This window comes from Bombus vancouverensis, chromosome 15 (genome assembly GCF_051014615.1).
Source record: "Bombus vancouverensis nearcticus chromosome 15, iyBomVanc1_principal, whole genome shotgun sequence".
NCBI lineage: Eukaryota > Metazoa > Arthropoda > Insecta > Hymenoptera > Apidae > Bombus > Bombus vancouverensis.
Window position 1 is genome coordinate 10,058,208 of NC_134925.1, and position 20,440 is coordinate 10,078,647.

General features: G+C 40.9%; 1 protein-coding gene across 16 annotated transcripts in view; it reads right to left on the reverse strand.

Moving 5' to 3' along the window:
* The window catches only part of pHCl-1 (pH-sensitive chloride channel 1), a 92,818-nt gene that overhangs the window by 6,787 nt on the left and 65,591 nt on the right, over positions 1-20,440 (reverse strand). For 3 of the 16 annotated variants that reach the window (XM_033349895.2, XM_033349894.2, XM_033349901.2), the window contains 7 exons: positions 20,339-20,421; positions 20,106-20,246; positions 15,054-15,146; positions 12,603-12,755; positions 11,198-11,412; positions 5,713-5,763; positions 725-850 (listed from right to left, as the gene is read on the reverse strand). In XM_033349895.2, coding sequence (XP_033205786.1) covers positions 725-850; positions 5,713-5,763; positions 11,198-11,412; positions 12,603-12,755; positions 15,054-15,146; positions 20,106-20,246; positions 20,339-20,421 — 862 coding nt within the window. The remainder of the gene's footprint in view (positions 1-724; positions 851-5,712; positions 5,764-11,197; positions 11,413-12,602; positions 12,756-15,053; positions 15,147-20,105; positions 20,247-20,338; positions 20,422-20,440) is intronic. The other 13 variants (XM_033349899.2, XM_076624726.1, XM_033349905.2 and 10 more) reach the window with 7 other exon arrangements.

The window sequence follows — 20,440 nt, forward strand, 5'->3', positions numbered from 1 at the left end:
AAGCACAGCGCATGTGCGGCTGTTATAATATAGAATTAACTTGTAGTGAAATGATTATTTTACTTTTTAATTTTGCTATTGACAGGGCTCGTCGTATCACGAAATGTTGCCATTTCTTCGTGACGAGTATACTCGTCAAGCACAGTGCATGTGTGGCTGTTATAATATAGAATTTACTTGTGAAATGATTATTTTACTTTTCAATTTTGCTACTGACAGCGCTCGTCGTATCACGAAATATTGTCATTTCTTCGTGACGAGTATACTCGTCAAGCACAGCGCATGTGTGGCTGTTATAATATAGAATTAAATTGTAGTTAAATGATTGTTCTATTTTTTAATTTTGCTACTGACAGCGCTCGTCGTATCACGAAATATTGTCATTTCTTCGTGACGAGTATACTCGTCAAGCACAGCGCATGTGTGGCTGTTATAATATAGAATTAAATTGTAGTTAAATGATTGTTCTATTTTTTAATTTTGCTACTGACAGGGCTCGTCGTATCACGAAATGTTGCCATTTCTTCGTGACGAGTACACTCGTCAAGCACAGCGCAGTTATTACGAGCCTTTTTGCTTATTTAACGAATACCACGTGCTCCTGGAGTCGAATATAACATACTGGCACACTCTGCATACTTAGAGGATAGGAAATATCGATTGTCGAAATGAGGAAATGGGCTATTTCGAAGTTACACAACGGCAGTACAGTTAATTAACATACCTCGGCTGTGCATCCATTGGTGGTCGTGTGCGTGCAAGGGTTGGGTCCACAATTGGTGCAGGTTACGATCTCGTTCGGTCCTGTCGTAGCTCCGGTCGGTGGACCGCCCTCTCGCTTCTTTTTACCCTGCGACAGGGTCTCCGTAGAAGAAACTTATATTCTCACGATCTTTCGTGTAAACAACGATCCATCCTTCGACCAATTTTTCTATTCCTCTCCTTTTTCCGTTATTCTATCTCCTTTTCTTTCTCTTTCGTTTCGTTTCGTTTCGTTTCGCTTCGTTCGTCACAGCAAAGATGACCGATATGTCGACGACGATTACGACTCATTGTTTAAACAACGGGAAGAAGAGAAACCAGTTGCCGTCCAGAATATAATATAAATCAGATATAAATATAAGTGGATTTAACGGATGAACAAGCTCATTTTCATTGCGAGATCAACGCAAAAGAAATTAATTGCGAAATAATAAGAATTGGAGCAGAATCGCTATTTTAGTCGCATCGTCTTAGGGAAAATTTCGTTAGACGGCCAGCTTTGTTCAGCTTCTATCGATAATCGATCGTTCGAGACGACAAGCACGAGTAAGTTAAGCGTGACGAAGGCTTTGATCAAGATGAACAAGCTTGCACGTAAAGGCGTGAGAAATTTCGAAAGTCTGGCGCGGCACAGACACATCGGCCACCGTCGCTTCTCGTTCGAATCATCGCATCGATTACCAAACTGATACTCTACTCGCGCAACGAAACGTCCTTCTTATCGCAAAGCAATCCGATAGTTGGAATGCGTGTTGAGATTAATGGAAAGAAAAGCTCGTACACGTTGCCCCTTGTACAAATAGAGCGGGAACAACGTTTGTTAGAAAATAAAAGCGAGAAAATTATCATACGTACGATAAACACCTATGGACTGCGAGTTGAATCGGATTCGATCGAACTCTTTCTATATTAAGTGGGTTGTATTATAATAAATCGATACTTTTTTCTTGCCAACTGTTTTCACTATAAAAAGCAAGCGAGTACCACCACCGAGGCACGCGAGAAATCGTCTCCATCGCAAAGTCACCGTTTCGAGCGAAAACGAACTCTCGACGTACGACTTTCCACACGTCTCGTGTTTTTGATCGAAAAGCGAATCGTTGTTTTCTCTTAACGGTACATCTTGTACGTATATGGATCAATACTTTCGTGCCTCTGCGTATAACTTACGAGTTACATGCCGTATAACATCTACGTATTACACTGTCGCACATCGGACTCGAACATTTTTTCCACCTTTCTATATTATCTATCTTATTAATTATTATCTTTTTACTTCTTCTCTATCTGTTTTCTTTTTTCGTTTCTTTTCTTTCTTTTGACAATAAAGTATCTCGATTCCGATGTGAACAACACTCTCTCTTGTAACAACTGTACATATCTAAATCGTTTCGACGATATCTTTTCTCGAGCACAGGTTCTCCGCACGATGAATCGTCAAAGAATTTAACCAAGAATTCCCTTCGCGACTTTCGCGCAGTTTAATGTCTCTCTTCGTTTGCTCTTTACTTTTCTTTCGTTAATTCGTTTCAGCGAATTCTTGTCATTAAACTGGGCGAACGCTACAGCGGATCTCTGTACCGGACAGTTGCGTTTGAGAAAGGTATTTTATGTCAAGCTTATGCTACATGTCAAGCTTCAATCGGGTTAAGTTCAATGGCAAAAAGCGATTGTTCACGTCACAATCATATTATTAATAATATATATATATTAGAAAAAAAAAATAATAATAATATACGGCTGATCATGGTTCAATGTCGATCACGGTTAAAAGGAAAGAAAGGTAATGTCGAATAAATAGCAGAGAAATGGTTATGACTCGTCGTTTCGCGTTATTCTTTCATCTTTCTTTCTTTTCAATTACGCGTCGTTCCGATCGTCGTGTCTTTACCACGTGGTTGATTCTGCCAGCGAATATATATATATACTTTCGGTATAATGAAAGGGTTTCGGGAAGAGAATGATGAGCCTATTGATAATAGAGGCTAACTATTATTTCATAGTCTGATCGGTTCCTTTCTTATCTTTGCTACGTGACATTTCGATGAGTTTCTTCACTAAAAAGAAAAAAAAAGGAAGATATTCAAGTGCGACTAAATTTGTTTCGTTCGTTGTCTTTGTTTCGTCGAGTTCTGATGAAAAGTTACGGCCGTTGGTTCGTCAGATGGTAAATATGTTTGTTCGGTTGATGAATGATTTTGCAACGTCGAAGCGATCGAGAAAAATCGTACTTGTTTCCACGTTTTCTAGATTTCTTTTCTTTTCTTCTTCTTCTTTTTCTTTTTTTTTTTTTCTTTCTTTTTTTAGCCTATTTCGTCGAGGTGCAGTCTCGACGAATAGATACGATCGAATCGTTTCTTGGAAAAGCACCGCTCGCAAATCAAAGGATACAAGCGTATCGTGAAAACTCTGTCGCTACTAATCTAAACTTTCTGCCAAATCAACTCTTTACTCAAGCAAAAGCTTTACGCAGGGAACGTTGAAACTCGTAACGCGTCTAACGTTCTCCGAGTTCTTTTTGGCCCTTCGATCTGCAAGCGATTCGGTGAATGTTCGACTCGAGTAATCGCTTTCACCGGATTACTTTCGCGCTCCGTTTCACCGAGCAAACGCGGGACGAGCGATCAAGCGACATCGAAACGTACAGAGGATGGAGCGGTATTACACGCGGGAAGCTTCGTTTCGAACAAGCGCAACGTTAGAAGAAGAAGCGTTAATTGCCCCGACAGTATGCAATATATATATATATATATATATATCGTGAATTAATCGATAGTTGGTCGAAACTCACGGAAGACAGAGGAGCTTTCAAGATCTTGTTACGCGGTGGTAACCGATACGCGCGATTTTCTCTAAAAAAACGGAACTCAAGAGTCGTAGTTTCGACAAGGCAACAAGGTATAGTGTGATCGAACAAAGTATCATAGGATGTTTCGTCGTGCGCATGCAAGTTACAATCTTATCTCATGCGATCATGCGTTTCATGCGTAATACGTACAGTTCAAGGTATCCCCGTCGTTGATTCAAAATGCGGATTCATGCACGACGCACTCTCGTTTGGATTTACAAAGGAACGAACATCCGCGAAAATTGCTACACGTCCGTGAGAAGCAAGTTTCGTGGAAACTTGCGGCGACGCTTGAGAAAATCCGGCGACTTTTGTAAATCCAACGAGACGTCGAATATCTCGTTCGAAGAGACATAGGAACTATAGCGCGGATGGGTCTAGCACAGACTTCGCCAAGATCAAGCTATTATTTACTTCTACCTTTCGTTATACAGATTGCTCGCCAAATTCATCATCCCTTGCGATCATCGTCGATACATTTGGCCAAAGGTATCTGTGAATTTTGCGGCATTCTGTAAAGCTTCTATGCGGTTTCGTCGTTCTATGCAACACACGCGAGTAGTCGATCGTGCACCGTTTCAACTGTACGGAACAACGGCTATGTTTACGCTAGGGACAGGAGGAGAATAGAGAGAACGACAGAGAGACGCAGGAGAAATTTTCTCGTACGTGGCGTTCGCGGGTGGATGGTTGGATGGGAGAGAAGGACCTCGGTGTGTCGAAAGGACAATAGCGTAAGAAATAGAGCAAGAAAGAAGGGACAGAGGCAGAGAAATGGTAGCAGCATAGGCGGTAAGAGTACAGTTACCAAAGTAGAGATTGGTGGAGATGAAGAGAGGCGTTCGTCGACGAACATCGACATTTCCGATTAAAATATACAGCCTGGATTTCCCTCTGTCTTGGATTTCTTAATACCTCGGTGATTTTTGTCGGTACAATGAACTGTATCAAAACAGAGTCGCTTACTTGGTTTAGAAAGACGAACATCGTGATCCGATCATTTCGAGTCATCTTTTCCGAGTTTCCGAAGATATCGACGTTTTTTTTTTACAAATGGGACTACGTATTGTTTGTACATCGATCGACGCGTCCTTTTATTCCTTACGGAAATATATCAACACGTTTGCGTATCTGAAAATAATTCGTTCGAAAGACGCGTGGTTTTTAATCTTGTTTACACTTATCGTAGGAAAACTAAAAAAAAAAAAAAAAAACACGAAGAGGATTTATAGCATTCTTGCGTCTTTCAGACGACAAGTCCAAGAAACGTACAGTTAAAATATCTTTCACGGTAGATACACGGAGAGTAAAAGAAGAAACGTATCCAATGATACGAAAAATACGCAATCTCGTTTTAAGGAAGATCAACGATCTCGAGAAGTAGAAAAGAACGACTCGAAGAATAAAAGCCGATGAATCGAAATATTCGTCGTTTCGAACCAACCGACTTTGTCCCGACCCAATTTTTCGTACCGGTAAAACCATCCAACGCGTTGCACAATCCAAGACAGCGGAACGCTCTGTACACTAATTTTGTCAATTTCTAATTCCTGTATATTATGTACATATAAATATATATACATAAAGGTAAAATTGAAATTCATCGGAACACCTCTGCTTGTGAAAAGCTGTTCTATAAAATGCGTAGCGAAGGGAGGCTAGAGAAAGATAAAGGTTCCTCCCGTTCTCTCGAATCCATAGCAGGAGAGAACGAGTGCTCGTGTTACGGTGTGTAAGGTATACTCGAGAGTGTCAGGTAGGCGTGTACGTATATGTGGGTCTACGTGGTTCGTCAGGACGCGGTTAAGACCTTGCACGTGCACACCACTTTTTCCTTTGCGGATGGTGATATCACCAACGAAAGAACGAGAAACAGAGAGAAAGAGAAAATATGGAGAAAAAGAAAGGTTACACCGGCGTGGCACGGTTTTGCCCGTATTTCGAGGCAATAGGAATTCGAAAGTCATCTGTTTCGGCGGACTCCGAAGACGAGGACCGGTGTCGAACCGTGTCGAATCGACGGCTAAGAAAGTAATCCGTAAGGGTGAAACGCGATAACGCGCGAAGTCGTGACCGCGCCCTAATGCTATGGGGGGTCTTACCAAGGGGCTGGCCAATATTATCCCTATCCTGCTGAGCACCGCTGGGAGCCGCTGTAACATCACAGACACCAAACAAAGAGACTTACTCACCAACATTTCCACCAACCAAATTCTTACTAATCGTGTGTGTGTAACAACGTGTTTGTCTTTCTCTTATCATCGCTTTTCTCTTTATTGTTCGTTCTTTGCTTTCTTTTCTTGTCTTTACTTTTTTTTTTTTTTTGTTTTTTTGTTTGTTCTGTCGTTTTTACGCTTTTACAGGACGGGGAAGGTATCGTTCGTATCTTTTCTTTTTCTCGGTTTTTCGCTTTTTTTCCTGCTCCTTTTTTGGTTCTCTCGTTCTAGTCGTATTTTTTTTTCTTTTTTTGTTCTTTCGTAGTTTCTTTCGTTATCGACACGCGATTACCACGCGACAAAGTTACTCGAGAAGCGTTACTCTTGGATTCTCCGACGTGAGACTTGCGACTTTTACGTTCTTACGATCGAATACCACCGTGTGATCATCGTCGTTCTTCGACGTCCAGTTCTAATCTAATCGATCTATTTTTATTATCCGTCTCCTCGACAGCCTGTTTTATAGCGTTCGCGAAAACCTCTACCGCGACTCAACTCTCGTCAACTGAATTCTCGTTAGCGCGTTACCTCCTTTCCGTGTTTCTCGTAACCGACCGTTTTTTCCGAAAGTTAAAACGACTTAGGATGCACGAGGCTGATCTAAAGACGCCCGTCGTCGATTACTATCGTCGCGTCAGCTTCGTTTCCTCGCATCTAGTCCATTTACGATCGCGAATCGTCGATCGATTGTATTGTACATGCAAGAAACACAAACACAATACGATCTGCCACAGCGGAGTAAGAACCCTGGTCATTGGATTTCTCGCGATCCCGACAGAACCGTAAAAATGAAAAGAGGAGGTAATTGGCTGTACGATCGTTGCGACACGGCGATAACTCGTGCGTGTGTATGCGTTACGAACGTATGAATTCGTTTTCGAATCTTTATCGGATCGAATCTTCGTTAAATGGAATCGAGAATCGAATTGGAACGAAATTGATTGCTCTGTACAAAGTTCCGCTAAAGTGCATAACGTCTGTACATAATATACAGTTACATATATTTGAATATATTCGATGATATAGAAAATATTCCTCGTTTTATGTCTGCATTCCGAGTGTACGATTATTCGTAACTCTCACTGTACGTATAAAGTGACTGACGAATATATTTCAACATCTGTCATTGGAAACTTTTACGAATATATTACGAGTGTTATACGAAACTCTGTGAAATTTCATTAGCACTGTAACGAGACGCGATTGTCATAATTACATCGGCCAAATTCGAAACTAAGCTTCGAAACGTTGCACAGATAACGTGCACTTGTTTAGCGAGACATCGGTATACAGCACGAGCGGTGGTTTCAAACGTATGTACGCTCGTACGTTTTGAATAACTTTCAAAGTATCTGGACATTTGCTTCTCTTCGACGAGGATATGCAGCTGAATAACCAGAAATGAACATTTCTAATTGTTCTCGCTTTTATCATAGGGTAGTTACGTTAGGGTAGTTACATGTACGTTAGGATTATGTTACGACATGACGAATAATCGTCTCGTTACGGTACCAACGAAAGTTCAAAATATTTGATATAACATAAATGACCCGTTCTCCTCGATCAAACCATCTTACGTAGCATTTCTTCGTTTTTCAAGGCAGATTGGAATATTTAAAGTTGCTCGTTTCCTTTAGCTCCAAAATAAAGTTACATCGTACTGTTCGATAAGAAACAACGATCAAATATTTGAAATCGAAGAAGGACAAAGATGATGGAAAAGGAAGAAGAGGATGACAAGAAAGCTTCGATCCTCTTCAGTTTCAAAATGGTAGATAAGACGTTTTAATAAAGGAGGGCAGGATTATGATATATTCGCGAAAAGTTTCATAGAAGTAGATCTTGCAGGATGTTCGATAGTTTCGTCAGTCACGATATCTCGCGATCGTAACACGCAGACACGCTGGAGAGAAATTTTCCATAAAATGATCGAGTATCGGAGACGATGGTGCGCGGCTATACCCGGGAAAGAAAAAACCGTATCGCTGTTCAGGTTAAAGATTGTAAGAATAAAGATTAGAAAATAGAGAAGATTATATAGAGAACAAGAGGGGGGCCAAAGAGTGTGAAATTGTTGGAGACATGCAAATACTGCAGCCTCGATCGAACCCGACGAGAGTACGAAAAGTTCTTGAAAAATCTCACACGAGATCGTCATCCTTCTTTTAAATTTCACGCTACATACCGTCACGTACTACTTACTGTTTCATACTTGCGATTCAAGTTTTAATCTGAACAAACGAACCGCGGATTTTTACGCATTCAAGGATAATCGAAAAGCGTTGAAAACGCGCGCAATACGTTCAAGTATATGAAATATAGAAAGTTCGACACCCGTTACGATACGTAGTAGGCGAAAGCGAATTTCCGTTTCGATTCTTTCGTTCGTTTCGTAGGTAAAAAATTGAATTTGCATAAATATCCGCGGTCTACCAATAAAATAGAATTTCCAGAAATTATATTTCGCCGTTTACTCGTGCGCCGATTTCTCAAGAAGATTTCCTACTTTTCACCGTGTGTTATAACGCACGAATCTCGTCGATCGTATTGCGAAATTGGGAAGGAAATAAGGTGTAAGTCCTTTTGGGAGAAAGAGACAATCGAAAGAAACTATATATAGACATAGGCGTAGAGTTTCGAGAGATGCAGCGATTATTGAGTAACAAACCATACCGTGTCTGTGCAATGTTCACGCCAACGAGATCACATGTGCGAGATCAACGCGATGCGAACGCGATAAAAAAAAAAAAAGAACGTTGTTTATCTTAGCGATTACTCGATATAACGCGCGATATCCTCAAAGCACGATTCCATTTCTGCAAAATCGAAGCGATTTAACGGTCGATGCCCATTCAGGAGATAGAGGAAGATCGTGCTTCGATGAATTTTTATTGCGTTCACATCAAATTACGCTTTCGTTCTTTACCTGCTTTTTTTCTTCCTTTCTATACTCGTACACCTCGCGTGTCTCGCGACAAAATTGGCGACCGTCCGCGACGTTCTTCCTTAGACAGTTAGGATTTCTCGACGCATTCCACGATTTTCCAGAGACGATGTAGAAATGCATTGGCAAAGATCACGAGAGAAGCGAGCTAATCTTCTCGAACGTACGGCTACGTATCTGTTGCGTTGTCGCGTAAATTCCTCCTGTATTTATACATATATTATGCACATTGTGCGGGAGAAATTTATGCTACGACCCGGTAGATAGCTGCATTATGTATATACCGCTTTAGAACGATATTCTTTTAGGTATTCTTCGAGATGTTTTCCCAAACGGATTTTTTAACCTTTTTATATCGATTTGTTGCACGCATATTTATTAATATTCGAGGGATATTCGCCATCTTTTTAATTATATTTATAATAATTATATTACAGCTCCTCTAAAACAGAATGTTTTCTACCGGCTGACACGACGCTGGTCATTCTACTTATTCGAGGAAATTTTACATAATGGCACATAAATGGCGTAATTTTCATTACTTTCGCTCAAAAAGGAGAAAGAACGACGAATATTCCGCAAAAGTTAATGAATATACGCGAGAAAAAAAGCGATACAAAGAGCCTCGTAATTTCTCCGGGGAAAGATCCCGAAAATTCGTGAAAAATATCGTTCTAAAGCGCGTATAACCCGTTAATTACGTTGCGTGGCTTCCGTTGAATTTTGTTCACCGACGAAACGCGACCAACGATCTGCTCGCCCCTCTCGTTACGCGTGAAAACGAGAAAGTTGAATTTCGCGTGGAACGAAAAAGGTGCGGTCCGATCATCGACGAAGAACAAACTCGGTGTTAATCGAGTCGTCGAATGGAAGATGCACTGTGGTCGACTATTGCGAGTGTGTGTATCGTCGTCGTCTGCCGAGATAAAAGAAAAGTCTATGGTACTGGTGATTACTGCGCGAGAACGTAAATAGCGAAGGATTTCGACTGTTCGGTGTCAATCGCGCGATCAATTCCCTCGAATGGAACTGGACGCGCGCTTCCTTTACCCCTGGCATCCATCGAAGATGCTTTCTCTCGTCCAAGTGTCGTCGAGGAGAATATCTAACTCTTGTTCCACTTCGAATCATACGTAGGATAAAAAATATTCCGCGATTCCAGCCACAAGAGTACGAGATTCGTCGATTTGTCTCTCGTTTATTCTCGCTGGCGATCACTTGGATTGGTCGACGAGTCAAATCGAACTTTCATCGGTTTACGAGAGAAAAGGTTCGCGATACTCGAGGGCTCGCGTTACGTAGCGGTGAAGGGAACGTAATAATAAAAACGTAATGATCCTAGAAACTGAAAACTCGAAAGGGATTAGCGTGGAATCGATCGAAACGGAATTACGAAGTAATAAAGAAGCGTGGGTTCGTCAAAGAGACGGAGACAGAGAATAAATACGTAATGGCAATGGTAATACGTTCTCCATCAAACGTAACAGCGTCAAATCGACTACGAATATTAAAGTAATGCGAAATGTAAAACGTCATCGTACGAGTAGAAAATATATGGGAAAGTTAAGTACATCCGACGCGAAAGTATCGGTTTGCGATATAGATTCGTCCTGTTTTTATATTTCAATTTTATCGCGACGTGTGTAATATAACGTGTAAGAACAGGACGAATTTATCTTACAATCCGATTCTTTGCTTCCCAAAATAACGTTTCATCCGTTCGTTGTCTCTTACCGAATGACAAAGAAAATTCGTCGATCGCTTTTTCATTTTCGATTGATACGATATTCGTACGTATCTTCTCGCGTATTCGTATAGTAACGTTTCGCATCTCGGAAACCTTGATACCTTTAGTCGGCACACTGTTATCGCGTTTCCGTGGAAAACCTACTGCCAGACGTAGCAAGTAGGGACGAAGGCGCGATAAGAAACGAAAAAGAAACGGACGAGATCGGATGCGACAAAACGAGACGCGGGGAAACAAGAAACGACGAAAACCAAGAGAAGAAGGTACAAGAACGGACCGAATCGAACGAAAGAGAGAAACGACACGGACGAAAGTAAACAGCGGACACAGTGACGAATGATTGGAAGATCGTAAACCATTGGTGGTGACAAAACGGCAAATGTCAGGAGTAAAACGCATTGACAGAATAACGTAACAGAATCGGAGCAAGCGAATCTTAAGACTCGAGGGCATGAAGCGTCGCTCGTAGGTTTCGGTTAAATCATAGTAAACAATAAGAACACGGAAAATAGAGATAGCCAGAAGGAAAGACGAGAAACAAAAAAGAAAAGGGACAAGAAGAGAAACGATAAAGACAGTGGGTCGAAAACGTACGAAACGTATAAGTGTGGGAAATAGAAATATGCAACGTGGTGTCGGCGTGGTATCGACATCGCGCGCACGTCGCTGAGCAAAAGTACCTGGGTGACGGGATTCTCTCCAGGACGATAGACGACATTGTGCATCGGCCGTTTACGGCCGACGTAATTCACGCAGACGAACTCGAGCAAGCTGGCGTAGATGAAGCACATACAAACGCCATCCCACACGTTCATGGCAGTTAAGTTCGACACGACGGGCAGCGTCGAGCGGAAACCGTTCGACGTCGTGAAGAAGTTGAGCATCGTCGTCACACCTGCGAACAGTTCGTTCCGGCTTTTTGTCTTTTTCTTTCTTCCTCCACCTCTTTCTTAACGACATCGGCTCCTCCGCCTTACTTCTGCGCAATACCAACTTTTAAGATTAGTTTCTTTCTCTCTTGAGACCTAATTAAAGAAAGTACTTCCCTCCGATTCGCTTCTTAAAAGTCGAACAAACGGATAAAGTACTTAGTCGTAGGGACGAATTCTCTTTCTCTTTCATTTCGCAAGACAGCTGTACAAACCGTTGGAGATTTAACGCGTTGACTGCCACGCGAATTTCATTAGAAATAGACATTTTAACAACAACAACAAGAACGTGCGACGATGATCGTAAAGGCAACGAGGAGGATTCGTACGAACATACGCTTTGTCCGTCTTCGTTTGCGAGATGCAACGAATCTTCTGTTCCGATTTCGCGTCGTTCAGTCACCTTTGCAGAAGACGTTGAAAACGTTGCGTTTGCATTTATCACGTTGCATTTCCAGGTAAATCTGTGGACGCGTTGTCATGACTCCGAACGGCTGCCGGCGTTTCCCCGATTTCTTGAAAACTTTGCTCTATCCTGGACTGTAATGTTTCAACAATTTCGATAGGTGTTGCGTACGCGATAGATTCGTTGTATCTCAAAAACGAAGCAGACGGATGAAGCGTACGTTCGTACGAGAACCTTTTCCATTGTTCTAGTGCAGAAGTGTACAATCGGCTGCCGAAGTGAGTCCCACGTGTTCTGGTACACCCTGTATATTCGGATGTCGGATAAATCTTAAACCTTTTCTAGGCGCGAGAAACAAACTTCGTCCCAATAATTCGTAATGGCGCAATTAAACCAAATATCCATTCTATCTAATAATTTTCTGCCATTTATCGGGTGATGCTGTTGTTCCAGCCACTAATTTCTGAGCAAGAAAAAATGTTGTCTCAGAAAGGGCTTCGAGACTTATCCGACAACTCAACGTTTTATCCTGGAAGCTGCAATACGTTAAAATACACTGCACCATAACGATTAATTTCTCTAGCGATATTACACTGTACCTGCGCACTTTTCTCTGACAATGTTATCCAAATCATTCGCATTATGGACACGATCTTTCTAGTCCTTGAAATGTATCTTATCCTAATCGCGATGCGGGTCATCGATGACCATCGTGGTAGTCAACGTGTTAAAAGACATAGTCGAGCTTACCGATCATTACTCGCGCTGGCACCGCATTCCATTCAAGCCAGAAGGTTATGAAGGAGCTGGTCACCAAAATGATACCCGGGATGAAGACTGTTGTGAAGTAGAAGGCACGATCTCGCGTAAAAATCAGATCCACCTTCAGGCAGCTGTAGTTACCTATTGTGCGTTACATTCACATTACGATTCTATCATTGCGCTGACGCGAACAGCGAGCAATTAGTTCGATGGCGCTAAACAAGCGATTAGAATGTGAGATTATCCTTTTAAACGACATGGTTAAAGATAAGTTCAATGGAGAATCAAAGCAGATTCTGCTTTTTAAAGTATCGAATTATTTTCCTAGATTCTTTAACTTCGTCGTGACGTTATCTTCAGTCTCGTCTTGTTTCGGTTTTTCTCTTTGCTTGGTAAAACACCGTCGAATTTCGCACTAACAGTGAGACGACCGTAATCGACGCTCCAAAAAAATGTTCGCTTTCTCGACGAGTTTTCTTGGCTTACTTTGAATCGGTAAATAGTTCTGTAGGCTGATATCGGCATTCGTGGATCTCCCTCGGAGAACTCAGCTTTGTGACAAAGGGGACATAAACGAGAGAGAGAAAAAAAAAAAGAGAAAAAATAGAGTAGGAACAAGAGGTCACTGTCGTGTCGCCAATCTTTCGCAACGAAGCTCCACATTCGCGAAAGCGTTTCAAGCCGAGCTAGATCTTAACGCGTGAACAGGATGAAAGTTCAAGGGAACAGGTGAACGTGAATCGAGGGACAACATCCAAGTCTCAAATAATAATTTCTATCGAAATCAACGCAACTGATAAGACCGAACGTACCAGGAGAATTGTTTCAATTATTTCGCATAACCAATCGTTGACCATCGACAAAAAGAACCAGGAGATGGTGATGTGCGTAGCGAAAAATTGATCTCGTCGATCGAAATTCAACGGTCCAACGATGCTGTACGATCTCTTTTCGTGGTATGAATAAAAAAAAAGAGGAAAAAAAAAAGATGACGAAGAATGGAGCAACTATAATGAAGCAGAAGCGAAGCATAGGCTAAACGATTGAAACAAATACGGTTCGAATCACGTCCAGCATGTAATACTCGTATTTGGAACTAACGTGTAGGTTGAACGCTAACACGACTTACATACGGTTCAAATACTAATCTTTCGTAACGTTCTAAAGCACGATCTTCTGTCAAGCGATTAACAATCAAGCGTGACATATCCCTATTGGAAATACTAGAAATATCTCGATGTTAGAATTTTTAATCGCTTGACAAAGTCGCAGGCGATAAGACGGTCCGCTTCGACCCTTTGTACTCGTACAGCTATCTGTTGTCAGGGAAATCTGCGTAGGAAGAGTGTTTGAAAATTCCTTGTTTATATCAACGTTTAATCGCATATACGTTCTCGCGATTTCATTTTGGAAAAGATACAGTGGCTCGCGAAAGTATCTATTTGAAAGCTTAGTATAGGATACTCTTACGTGTATATATTTGATGTGCTATATAAAACGTCTTGAAATTTTATTGCCATCTTAATGGCATACGACTGTAATGTTTAGGTATATTGGAAAATTTAATATCAACGCGAATATGTACGTAGAACGCGTAAGATGTTTATCGCAGACATGTGTTTAGTAAAAGATTATTAAAGATAACACGAGTAGCAAAAACGTGAATTGCAAAGATCCGCTAATATGCGAATATCGGATTACGTATGTAAATATTGTGCCATAATAACGTAATTGATTTTGAAAATATTTTTACGGTTTCTGTGTTTCCAGGCTTATTAACTGGCCATCTTCTTATTTCCAACTTGTAAGAAAACAAGATTCGCTTTTCATTTAATCATTTTCACATCTGCTTGAAACTCGATCAATGTTAATGATCAGTCGAGTTTCATTCTGCTAATGAACTTTCAAATGTTTCCTATCGCATCACGCATCCATGTATCATTTCTGTAAGTGTCGCAGCACTTTCGTGAGCTACTGTACGTACACGGCTCAGGTTGGACGCGAATCGATGTTTTTCGCGTGTCCGTCATAAAACAACGCAAAACGAGTACAAAAAGTTAAAGCTACCGTGACATGACGTTCATAATACGTAACACATCGGATCTATTACTTGGGACAATGTTTCCCAAATTCCTCTATCGTGGACAGTTCTTTCTTTTTTCCTATATTAATTTCCTATATTTAATCCAAGCAAAAAAGAAAAAACACCGCAATTTCCTTCCCCGTCCAAGGAAGAGGACGATTTGGGAAGCAGCAACTCTGAGTGTCTAGGCCTGTCTCATGAGTTGGTAAGCTTGGTCCTGTCTCTCTCTCTCTCTCTCCCTTTCATAGCTTATCTAAATCTCTTTCGCGCGGTCTTCTTTTTTTCTTGCGAATATCATCTCTTTTTTTATTTTTTTTTATAAGAAATACCGTTCATATCGAAGGGGAGGATTTTACCTTGCTCCTCAAATCTGCGCTGGCACAGCGAACACTTTGCGTCCCCAAATTCATCGAACTCGTCCTCGTAGTCGACCACGATCTGTCCCTCAGCTGCAACAGAACAGCCCACGATCTTCCTTCCTCTCTTCTTTCTATCTTTTATTTTATTTATTTTTTTTTTTTACTTTTCCTTCTCTTGTTTTCTATTTGCATCTCGTTGTCTTTATCTTTTCTTTGTTTGCTTTTTTTTTTTCATATCGCTGTCGAGGGGACGGATAAATCTTGATCTCGAGAGAGGCTCGATCGATATGGCTCTCATGGAAAAAAAAAGAAGAAAAAAAAAAACTCTGGCGTTTCTTGGAAAAGAATTTCGTGTCAGGAGCTCCAGGAGGGTATCGAAATGTCAAGGATAAGTGGAACGGTATTCGTACCGCACGAATTGAAGCGCGAGCTGAGAATATACTTGCTACACTAAGACGCGTACCCTCTTGACACTGATCAGCGAGCAAGGTTGAAATACCAATAAATGCAATTAACAAGTCGGTAAATCATCGGCTAAATCTTTCCTTCGCGTGTTCTTTCCTTTTTCTCTCTATTCCTACAGTGTGAAAGGTGAGTCGTATTTTTGCGTGAACAACGAGAAGACGAAACAGCTGATACGCGTGTACAAGCTGTATGTAAGTTCGACGACGGTTTGATTTCGCGAAGTGTATGTGTATGTGTGTGTGTGTATGTGTGTGTATATGTGTGAAGCGTTGACGAAAGGCAAAGACAAATTTGGCGGTGAACGCGGGAAAGTGTAGAGATTCGAAGGTGTGGCAAGATCTATCCGTCCTCCTTGTTCGTTGTCACATGCGGCCGATTTTGATTTTCTATTCTGCGACGATTAAAATTCCGGCAACGATGCCTTCGTCGAATACGAAATAAATCGTGTCTGAATTGTACGGGCACAGAGGAAATTTAATCGTTGGGCTAACTAGACCAAGCATTACCCGCATACCGCCATGGTTGATCCCTTTAGGGTAAAGGAGAAACGCGAGATTAATTCCTTTCGGTCAAGTCTTACGACGTCAACCTGTCCAATCAGTGACCGTTCGTCTTAAGAGCATCGAATTTAGAAAATTTGTCTGGATTAGGTGAAAGAGAAAAGCCGCTCTCTCTCTCTGCGACCTGAAACGAAAACGATCTTTCACCTTGTTTCACGTTAATGGTTAGAATAGGTCGATTTCTCTTTGGGAAAAAATAGAGGCGAAATGGTGTTCTGTGTGGTTTTCACTCCACAAGCTGCAGGTATCACGCTTTCGACAAAAACGTTCAAGCTTCTCACTAGTTGCGAAAGCTGTTTAAAGAGCTTATAAGCGACCAAAGTAACGATTACGAAACAATTAGCTCAAACAAGATATCTCGAATCGTTAATTACAGAGCTATTAGCGACACATTCCTTTTTCATTCTTGCTTTTTTCTTTCCTTTTATCTTTTCTTTTTTTCTTTTTTTTTTTTTTTGTTCTTATCGTAATAGGAAAAAGTCGTATCCGAACGTCTAGTGAACTAGTAATCGTCAAAATTATCAAGACTATTTGTCCAGCAAAGCAACGAGAGGCTCGTGTTCACGAGTAAGATATATATATATGTGTGTATTACTCTATAATATGTATATGTATATAATTTGAAGAAATTCGCGACGACACGACGGTGCAAGGAACAGAGCATAGGAGAAAGATGGCATCGGTGAGGGCATTAATGTAATATTAGGTCACTGAAAAATTGAAGGCCTCACCCCAAAAGCAAACCACGGCGGGCTCGGTTATAAAGCGAGACAGGAACCAAGGTTGCCAATATGCACTTTCTAGAGGACTATGTATATTAATCTAGATAGGTATATATTCACATCTAAATATATTAATGTACAAACATATATATAAATATCTGTATATACACACGTAAAGAGAGAGAAAGACAATACGTGTACATACAAGAAATGTATCTACGTCAACTAGAAAGAAAGGTAGAAACAAAAACGAACGTTTCTTATATTTTTTCTTTTCATTTTTTTTTTCTTTTTTCATAGTTCCGCTACGTCGCATGCAGAGTTCGTTCTTTCTTTTAGATTTTTCCTTCTTTTCTTTTCGATTCTTTTTCGTTGTTCCGATTAATCGTTCCATACGCGCACGAATCTATCGTAGAAAGTTAAGCATACGCATTCTCGCGTTCGCTCGACGCGCCGCTTAATAAGCGTTGCATAAATTTTCGGGTCGTATCGATCCCCGCTTTTCCTTCGTTATTCGAACCTATGCTGCGGGATAAGCCAACAAACTCACGAAAACATTTCACGGTCCTTCGTCGAATAAAGCGTCCTATCGTAGTGTCATTCCGATTGATGCAGTGCAAACAAGGTCAGGCATCGGGTAGAAATTAGCAACGTCACATCGATGTGCACGGCGCATGCATTGCGACTTACCTGGCGATTTAAGGAACGATCGTGAACGCGGTGTATGGAGATTCGTCGTTCTGATGATCGTTGCAAACACGGACGGACAAATGAAATGCGAGCAAAGGGGATAAAGAAGAAAGAAAGTTGGCAAACAGGCCGATGAGCAGAGAGGGGCTTGATGAGACAGCGGAAACGAGGAAACTTAAACGATTGATAAATCTGTTTTCGACTGAAAAAGAAATGCGAATCCGAAAGAAAGGGGATGATAAGAGAAGCTCGAAAACGGACGCCGTTCAGATTCCAAAGGGGAAGATAACGGTGAAATCTCGCCTCCTTTCGAATCTCGGGACGAAGAAATTTCATCCGTCGCGCGGCGTCTGTATTTTCAAGAGAAACGAGAGCTTTCGCGTGGATCAAGCGCGGATCAGACAAAGGCGACGTTATATGAAATGGCCGATAGTTAGCAGATTAGATAAAGGCGAGGAGTATGGGAAAAGACGCGAATAATACTAGGAATAATTTTTCGGTAATGCCAGCCGGATTTATCGATCCGGTGGCGTAGTCCTTGGAAACGATGCTGGAATTTTCCAGGAATGCAGCGAAGGTTTAAAGGATGCAGCGCTTCAGGTGCATCGACCTACTACTAACGAGTGATTGCGACTCTTCCTTGAATATTCCATAGGTATTACGGTTTCCAAATTCAGCTACAAGTTATACGACTGTACACTCTTCGTCTTTCTATCGCCTTTTTCCTCTTTTTTTTCCATACGATGTCTTTTTATCGTTCACTTCTTCCGGCATGTTTTCTAACGTAGCAAAACTATCTGCTCAGGCATCGGATTCAAATCGTTTAGGTCATCCTGAAAATTTCCACGATTTTCCAAGCATTGAAAAGATATCACGCAGTACCTCGCATGTCGGATTATATTTCTGGACATTGAAAGTTTCGTTTTTACCATGTCTTAATGATCTTGACAAATCTTTTACGATATCGGTAGATCCAAACAACTTTCGAATTACCTTGTTTCACCATCGAGAAACCTTTAGCGACCTTTGTCCTTGAATACCCTTTGAATAACCTTTAAACGACTTTAACGATCATGTGTCTATGGCATCTTCCGAAGTCACTTTCATTCCATCGGTTTCCTAAATAATTCTGTTAAGGACCTGATGAGAACACTTTTGGGAACAGCAGGACGTTCTGCTTCGTGTTTATGTCATCAGTAGATTAGGTAGGATAGAACCGTTTAGAAGTAGCAATTTGACTTTAGCTCCGGGATAAGCGATATCGGAATTATTAATGAAAAGTGGCAACGAGCAAAGATATTGCAACATTGTCTCTTAGCTTTAAGGAACGTAAGATACCTGTATTCAAAACTAAAGGAAAGAAGTTAGAAACAGATTACATCCTGAAAAAATGATACGAATTTTAGGTAATTAAGAGTTGCTTTATCACGTTTGCACGAATATATCGACGACCGTGCCTCAATTAAAGCTTTCTCATCTTTGCACATCGTGGACGATTTCATTATTCAAATTCCCGAAACTTTTCGTTTAATTCACCTCGATTTTATCAATAGCATTCAGATTATAAAATTACGAACTTATCGTCGGTATATCATTACGAATTTGTCGTATTTCTGTAACTCTTGCAAGTAGTTTGGGCAAATTTTTCCTGCATGCTAATACTCGGAAACTCTTTGCTTTTACGTTTACACAACCAGACTGAATTCAGGCGGAGGTACACGCGTTGTTTCGAAACGCGTGGTTCAAAGTCGCGAAACTTTCAAGATGACCTATAACGATAATATAAGTAGGCATAATCGCGTCAGGTCGTATAATAGACAGTACAATAGTTCAACTCGAGAGTCTTCGAGTGCGTACACAAGCGACACTAAAATCGTTTCCGTGGACTAACGAAATGGCCGTGTTTGGTGCATTGCAACAGTACAGAAGCGTGTCATTTAAGGATGCAGTAAAAATCATAAAAGAGAACTGATAGCGAATAGAAAATGGTATAGTCTCGGCGTCATTCTTTTTCTCTGATTGGTTTCGATTATTTATAATAATTCGATGATAACTCGATAGACCTAACGATGCATTTATCATACTCCAATATCAATAGTATCATCGTACAGTTCAAACAGTTGCGTCAGAGAATCGCGTGACGAGTGGAAGATCGTAACGATGTAAATCACGATTTTCAGAGTTTATTTCTCTCACAGTTAATTAAATTACAATTTTATTCTCCATCGAGATATTTCATTTCATCGATGTGAGAGGATACAATGGATTTCTCGTAACGATAAATAGGCGAATGTCCAGGCAAATTCACGTTCTTGTCAACTGAATGAAAGAAATGAACGTACTAAAGTAGAATAGTAAATATATATAACAGGAAACGTAGAAGGTTGTTAGATAAGAAATAGAAACGAAGGAATTCACGTGACCGAGCCAATTTCTAGCCAGTTGCATCGGATCTTGAGACTCGAAATACGATACAATTGTCAAAACTGAACGATGATACTTAAAAGATTCTCGTGTTTCAATTATCATCGCTGCCTTCTTTTATTCTAAGTTTCTTTCCTTAGTTTCAAGTATTCACTTTAATAGAATAAACCGTTGGTTCCACAACTCACCTCTCCAGCTTACTTTGATCGGACACGTGATTGTCTGGTTCTTAATGAGGTATGCGTTCAGCGACGTTAGACTAGGACTCTTCCGCAACGTACCCTCGTCATTTTTCCACACGTACGTGATCGCCGATTGCTCGTACGATACTAAAGAAGAAGGCAGAAGATTAAGACAGGCTGCACAGAGAAAATGTCGTTTGATCGATCTTAAGAAACGTATTCTTGTAATATTCACTTACTGCTCTCGATCGCGAATGAACACAGTGGGTCATCGAAAGGGAAGATATTGAGTCTACCCTGGCAGGATAGGATGAGATGACGCCTATAAGATCGAAAGTTGT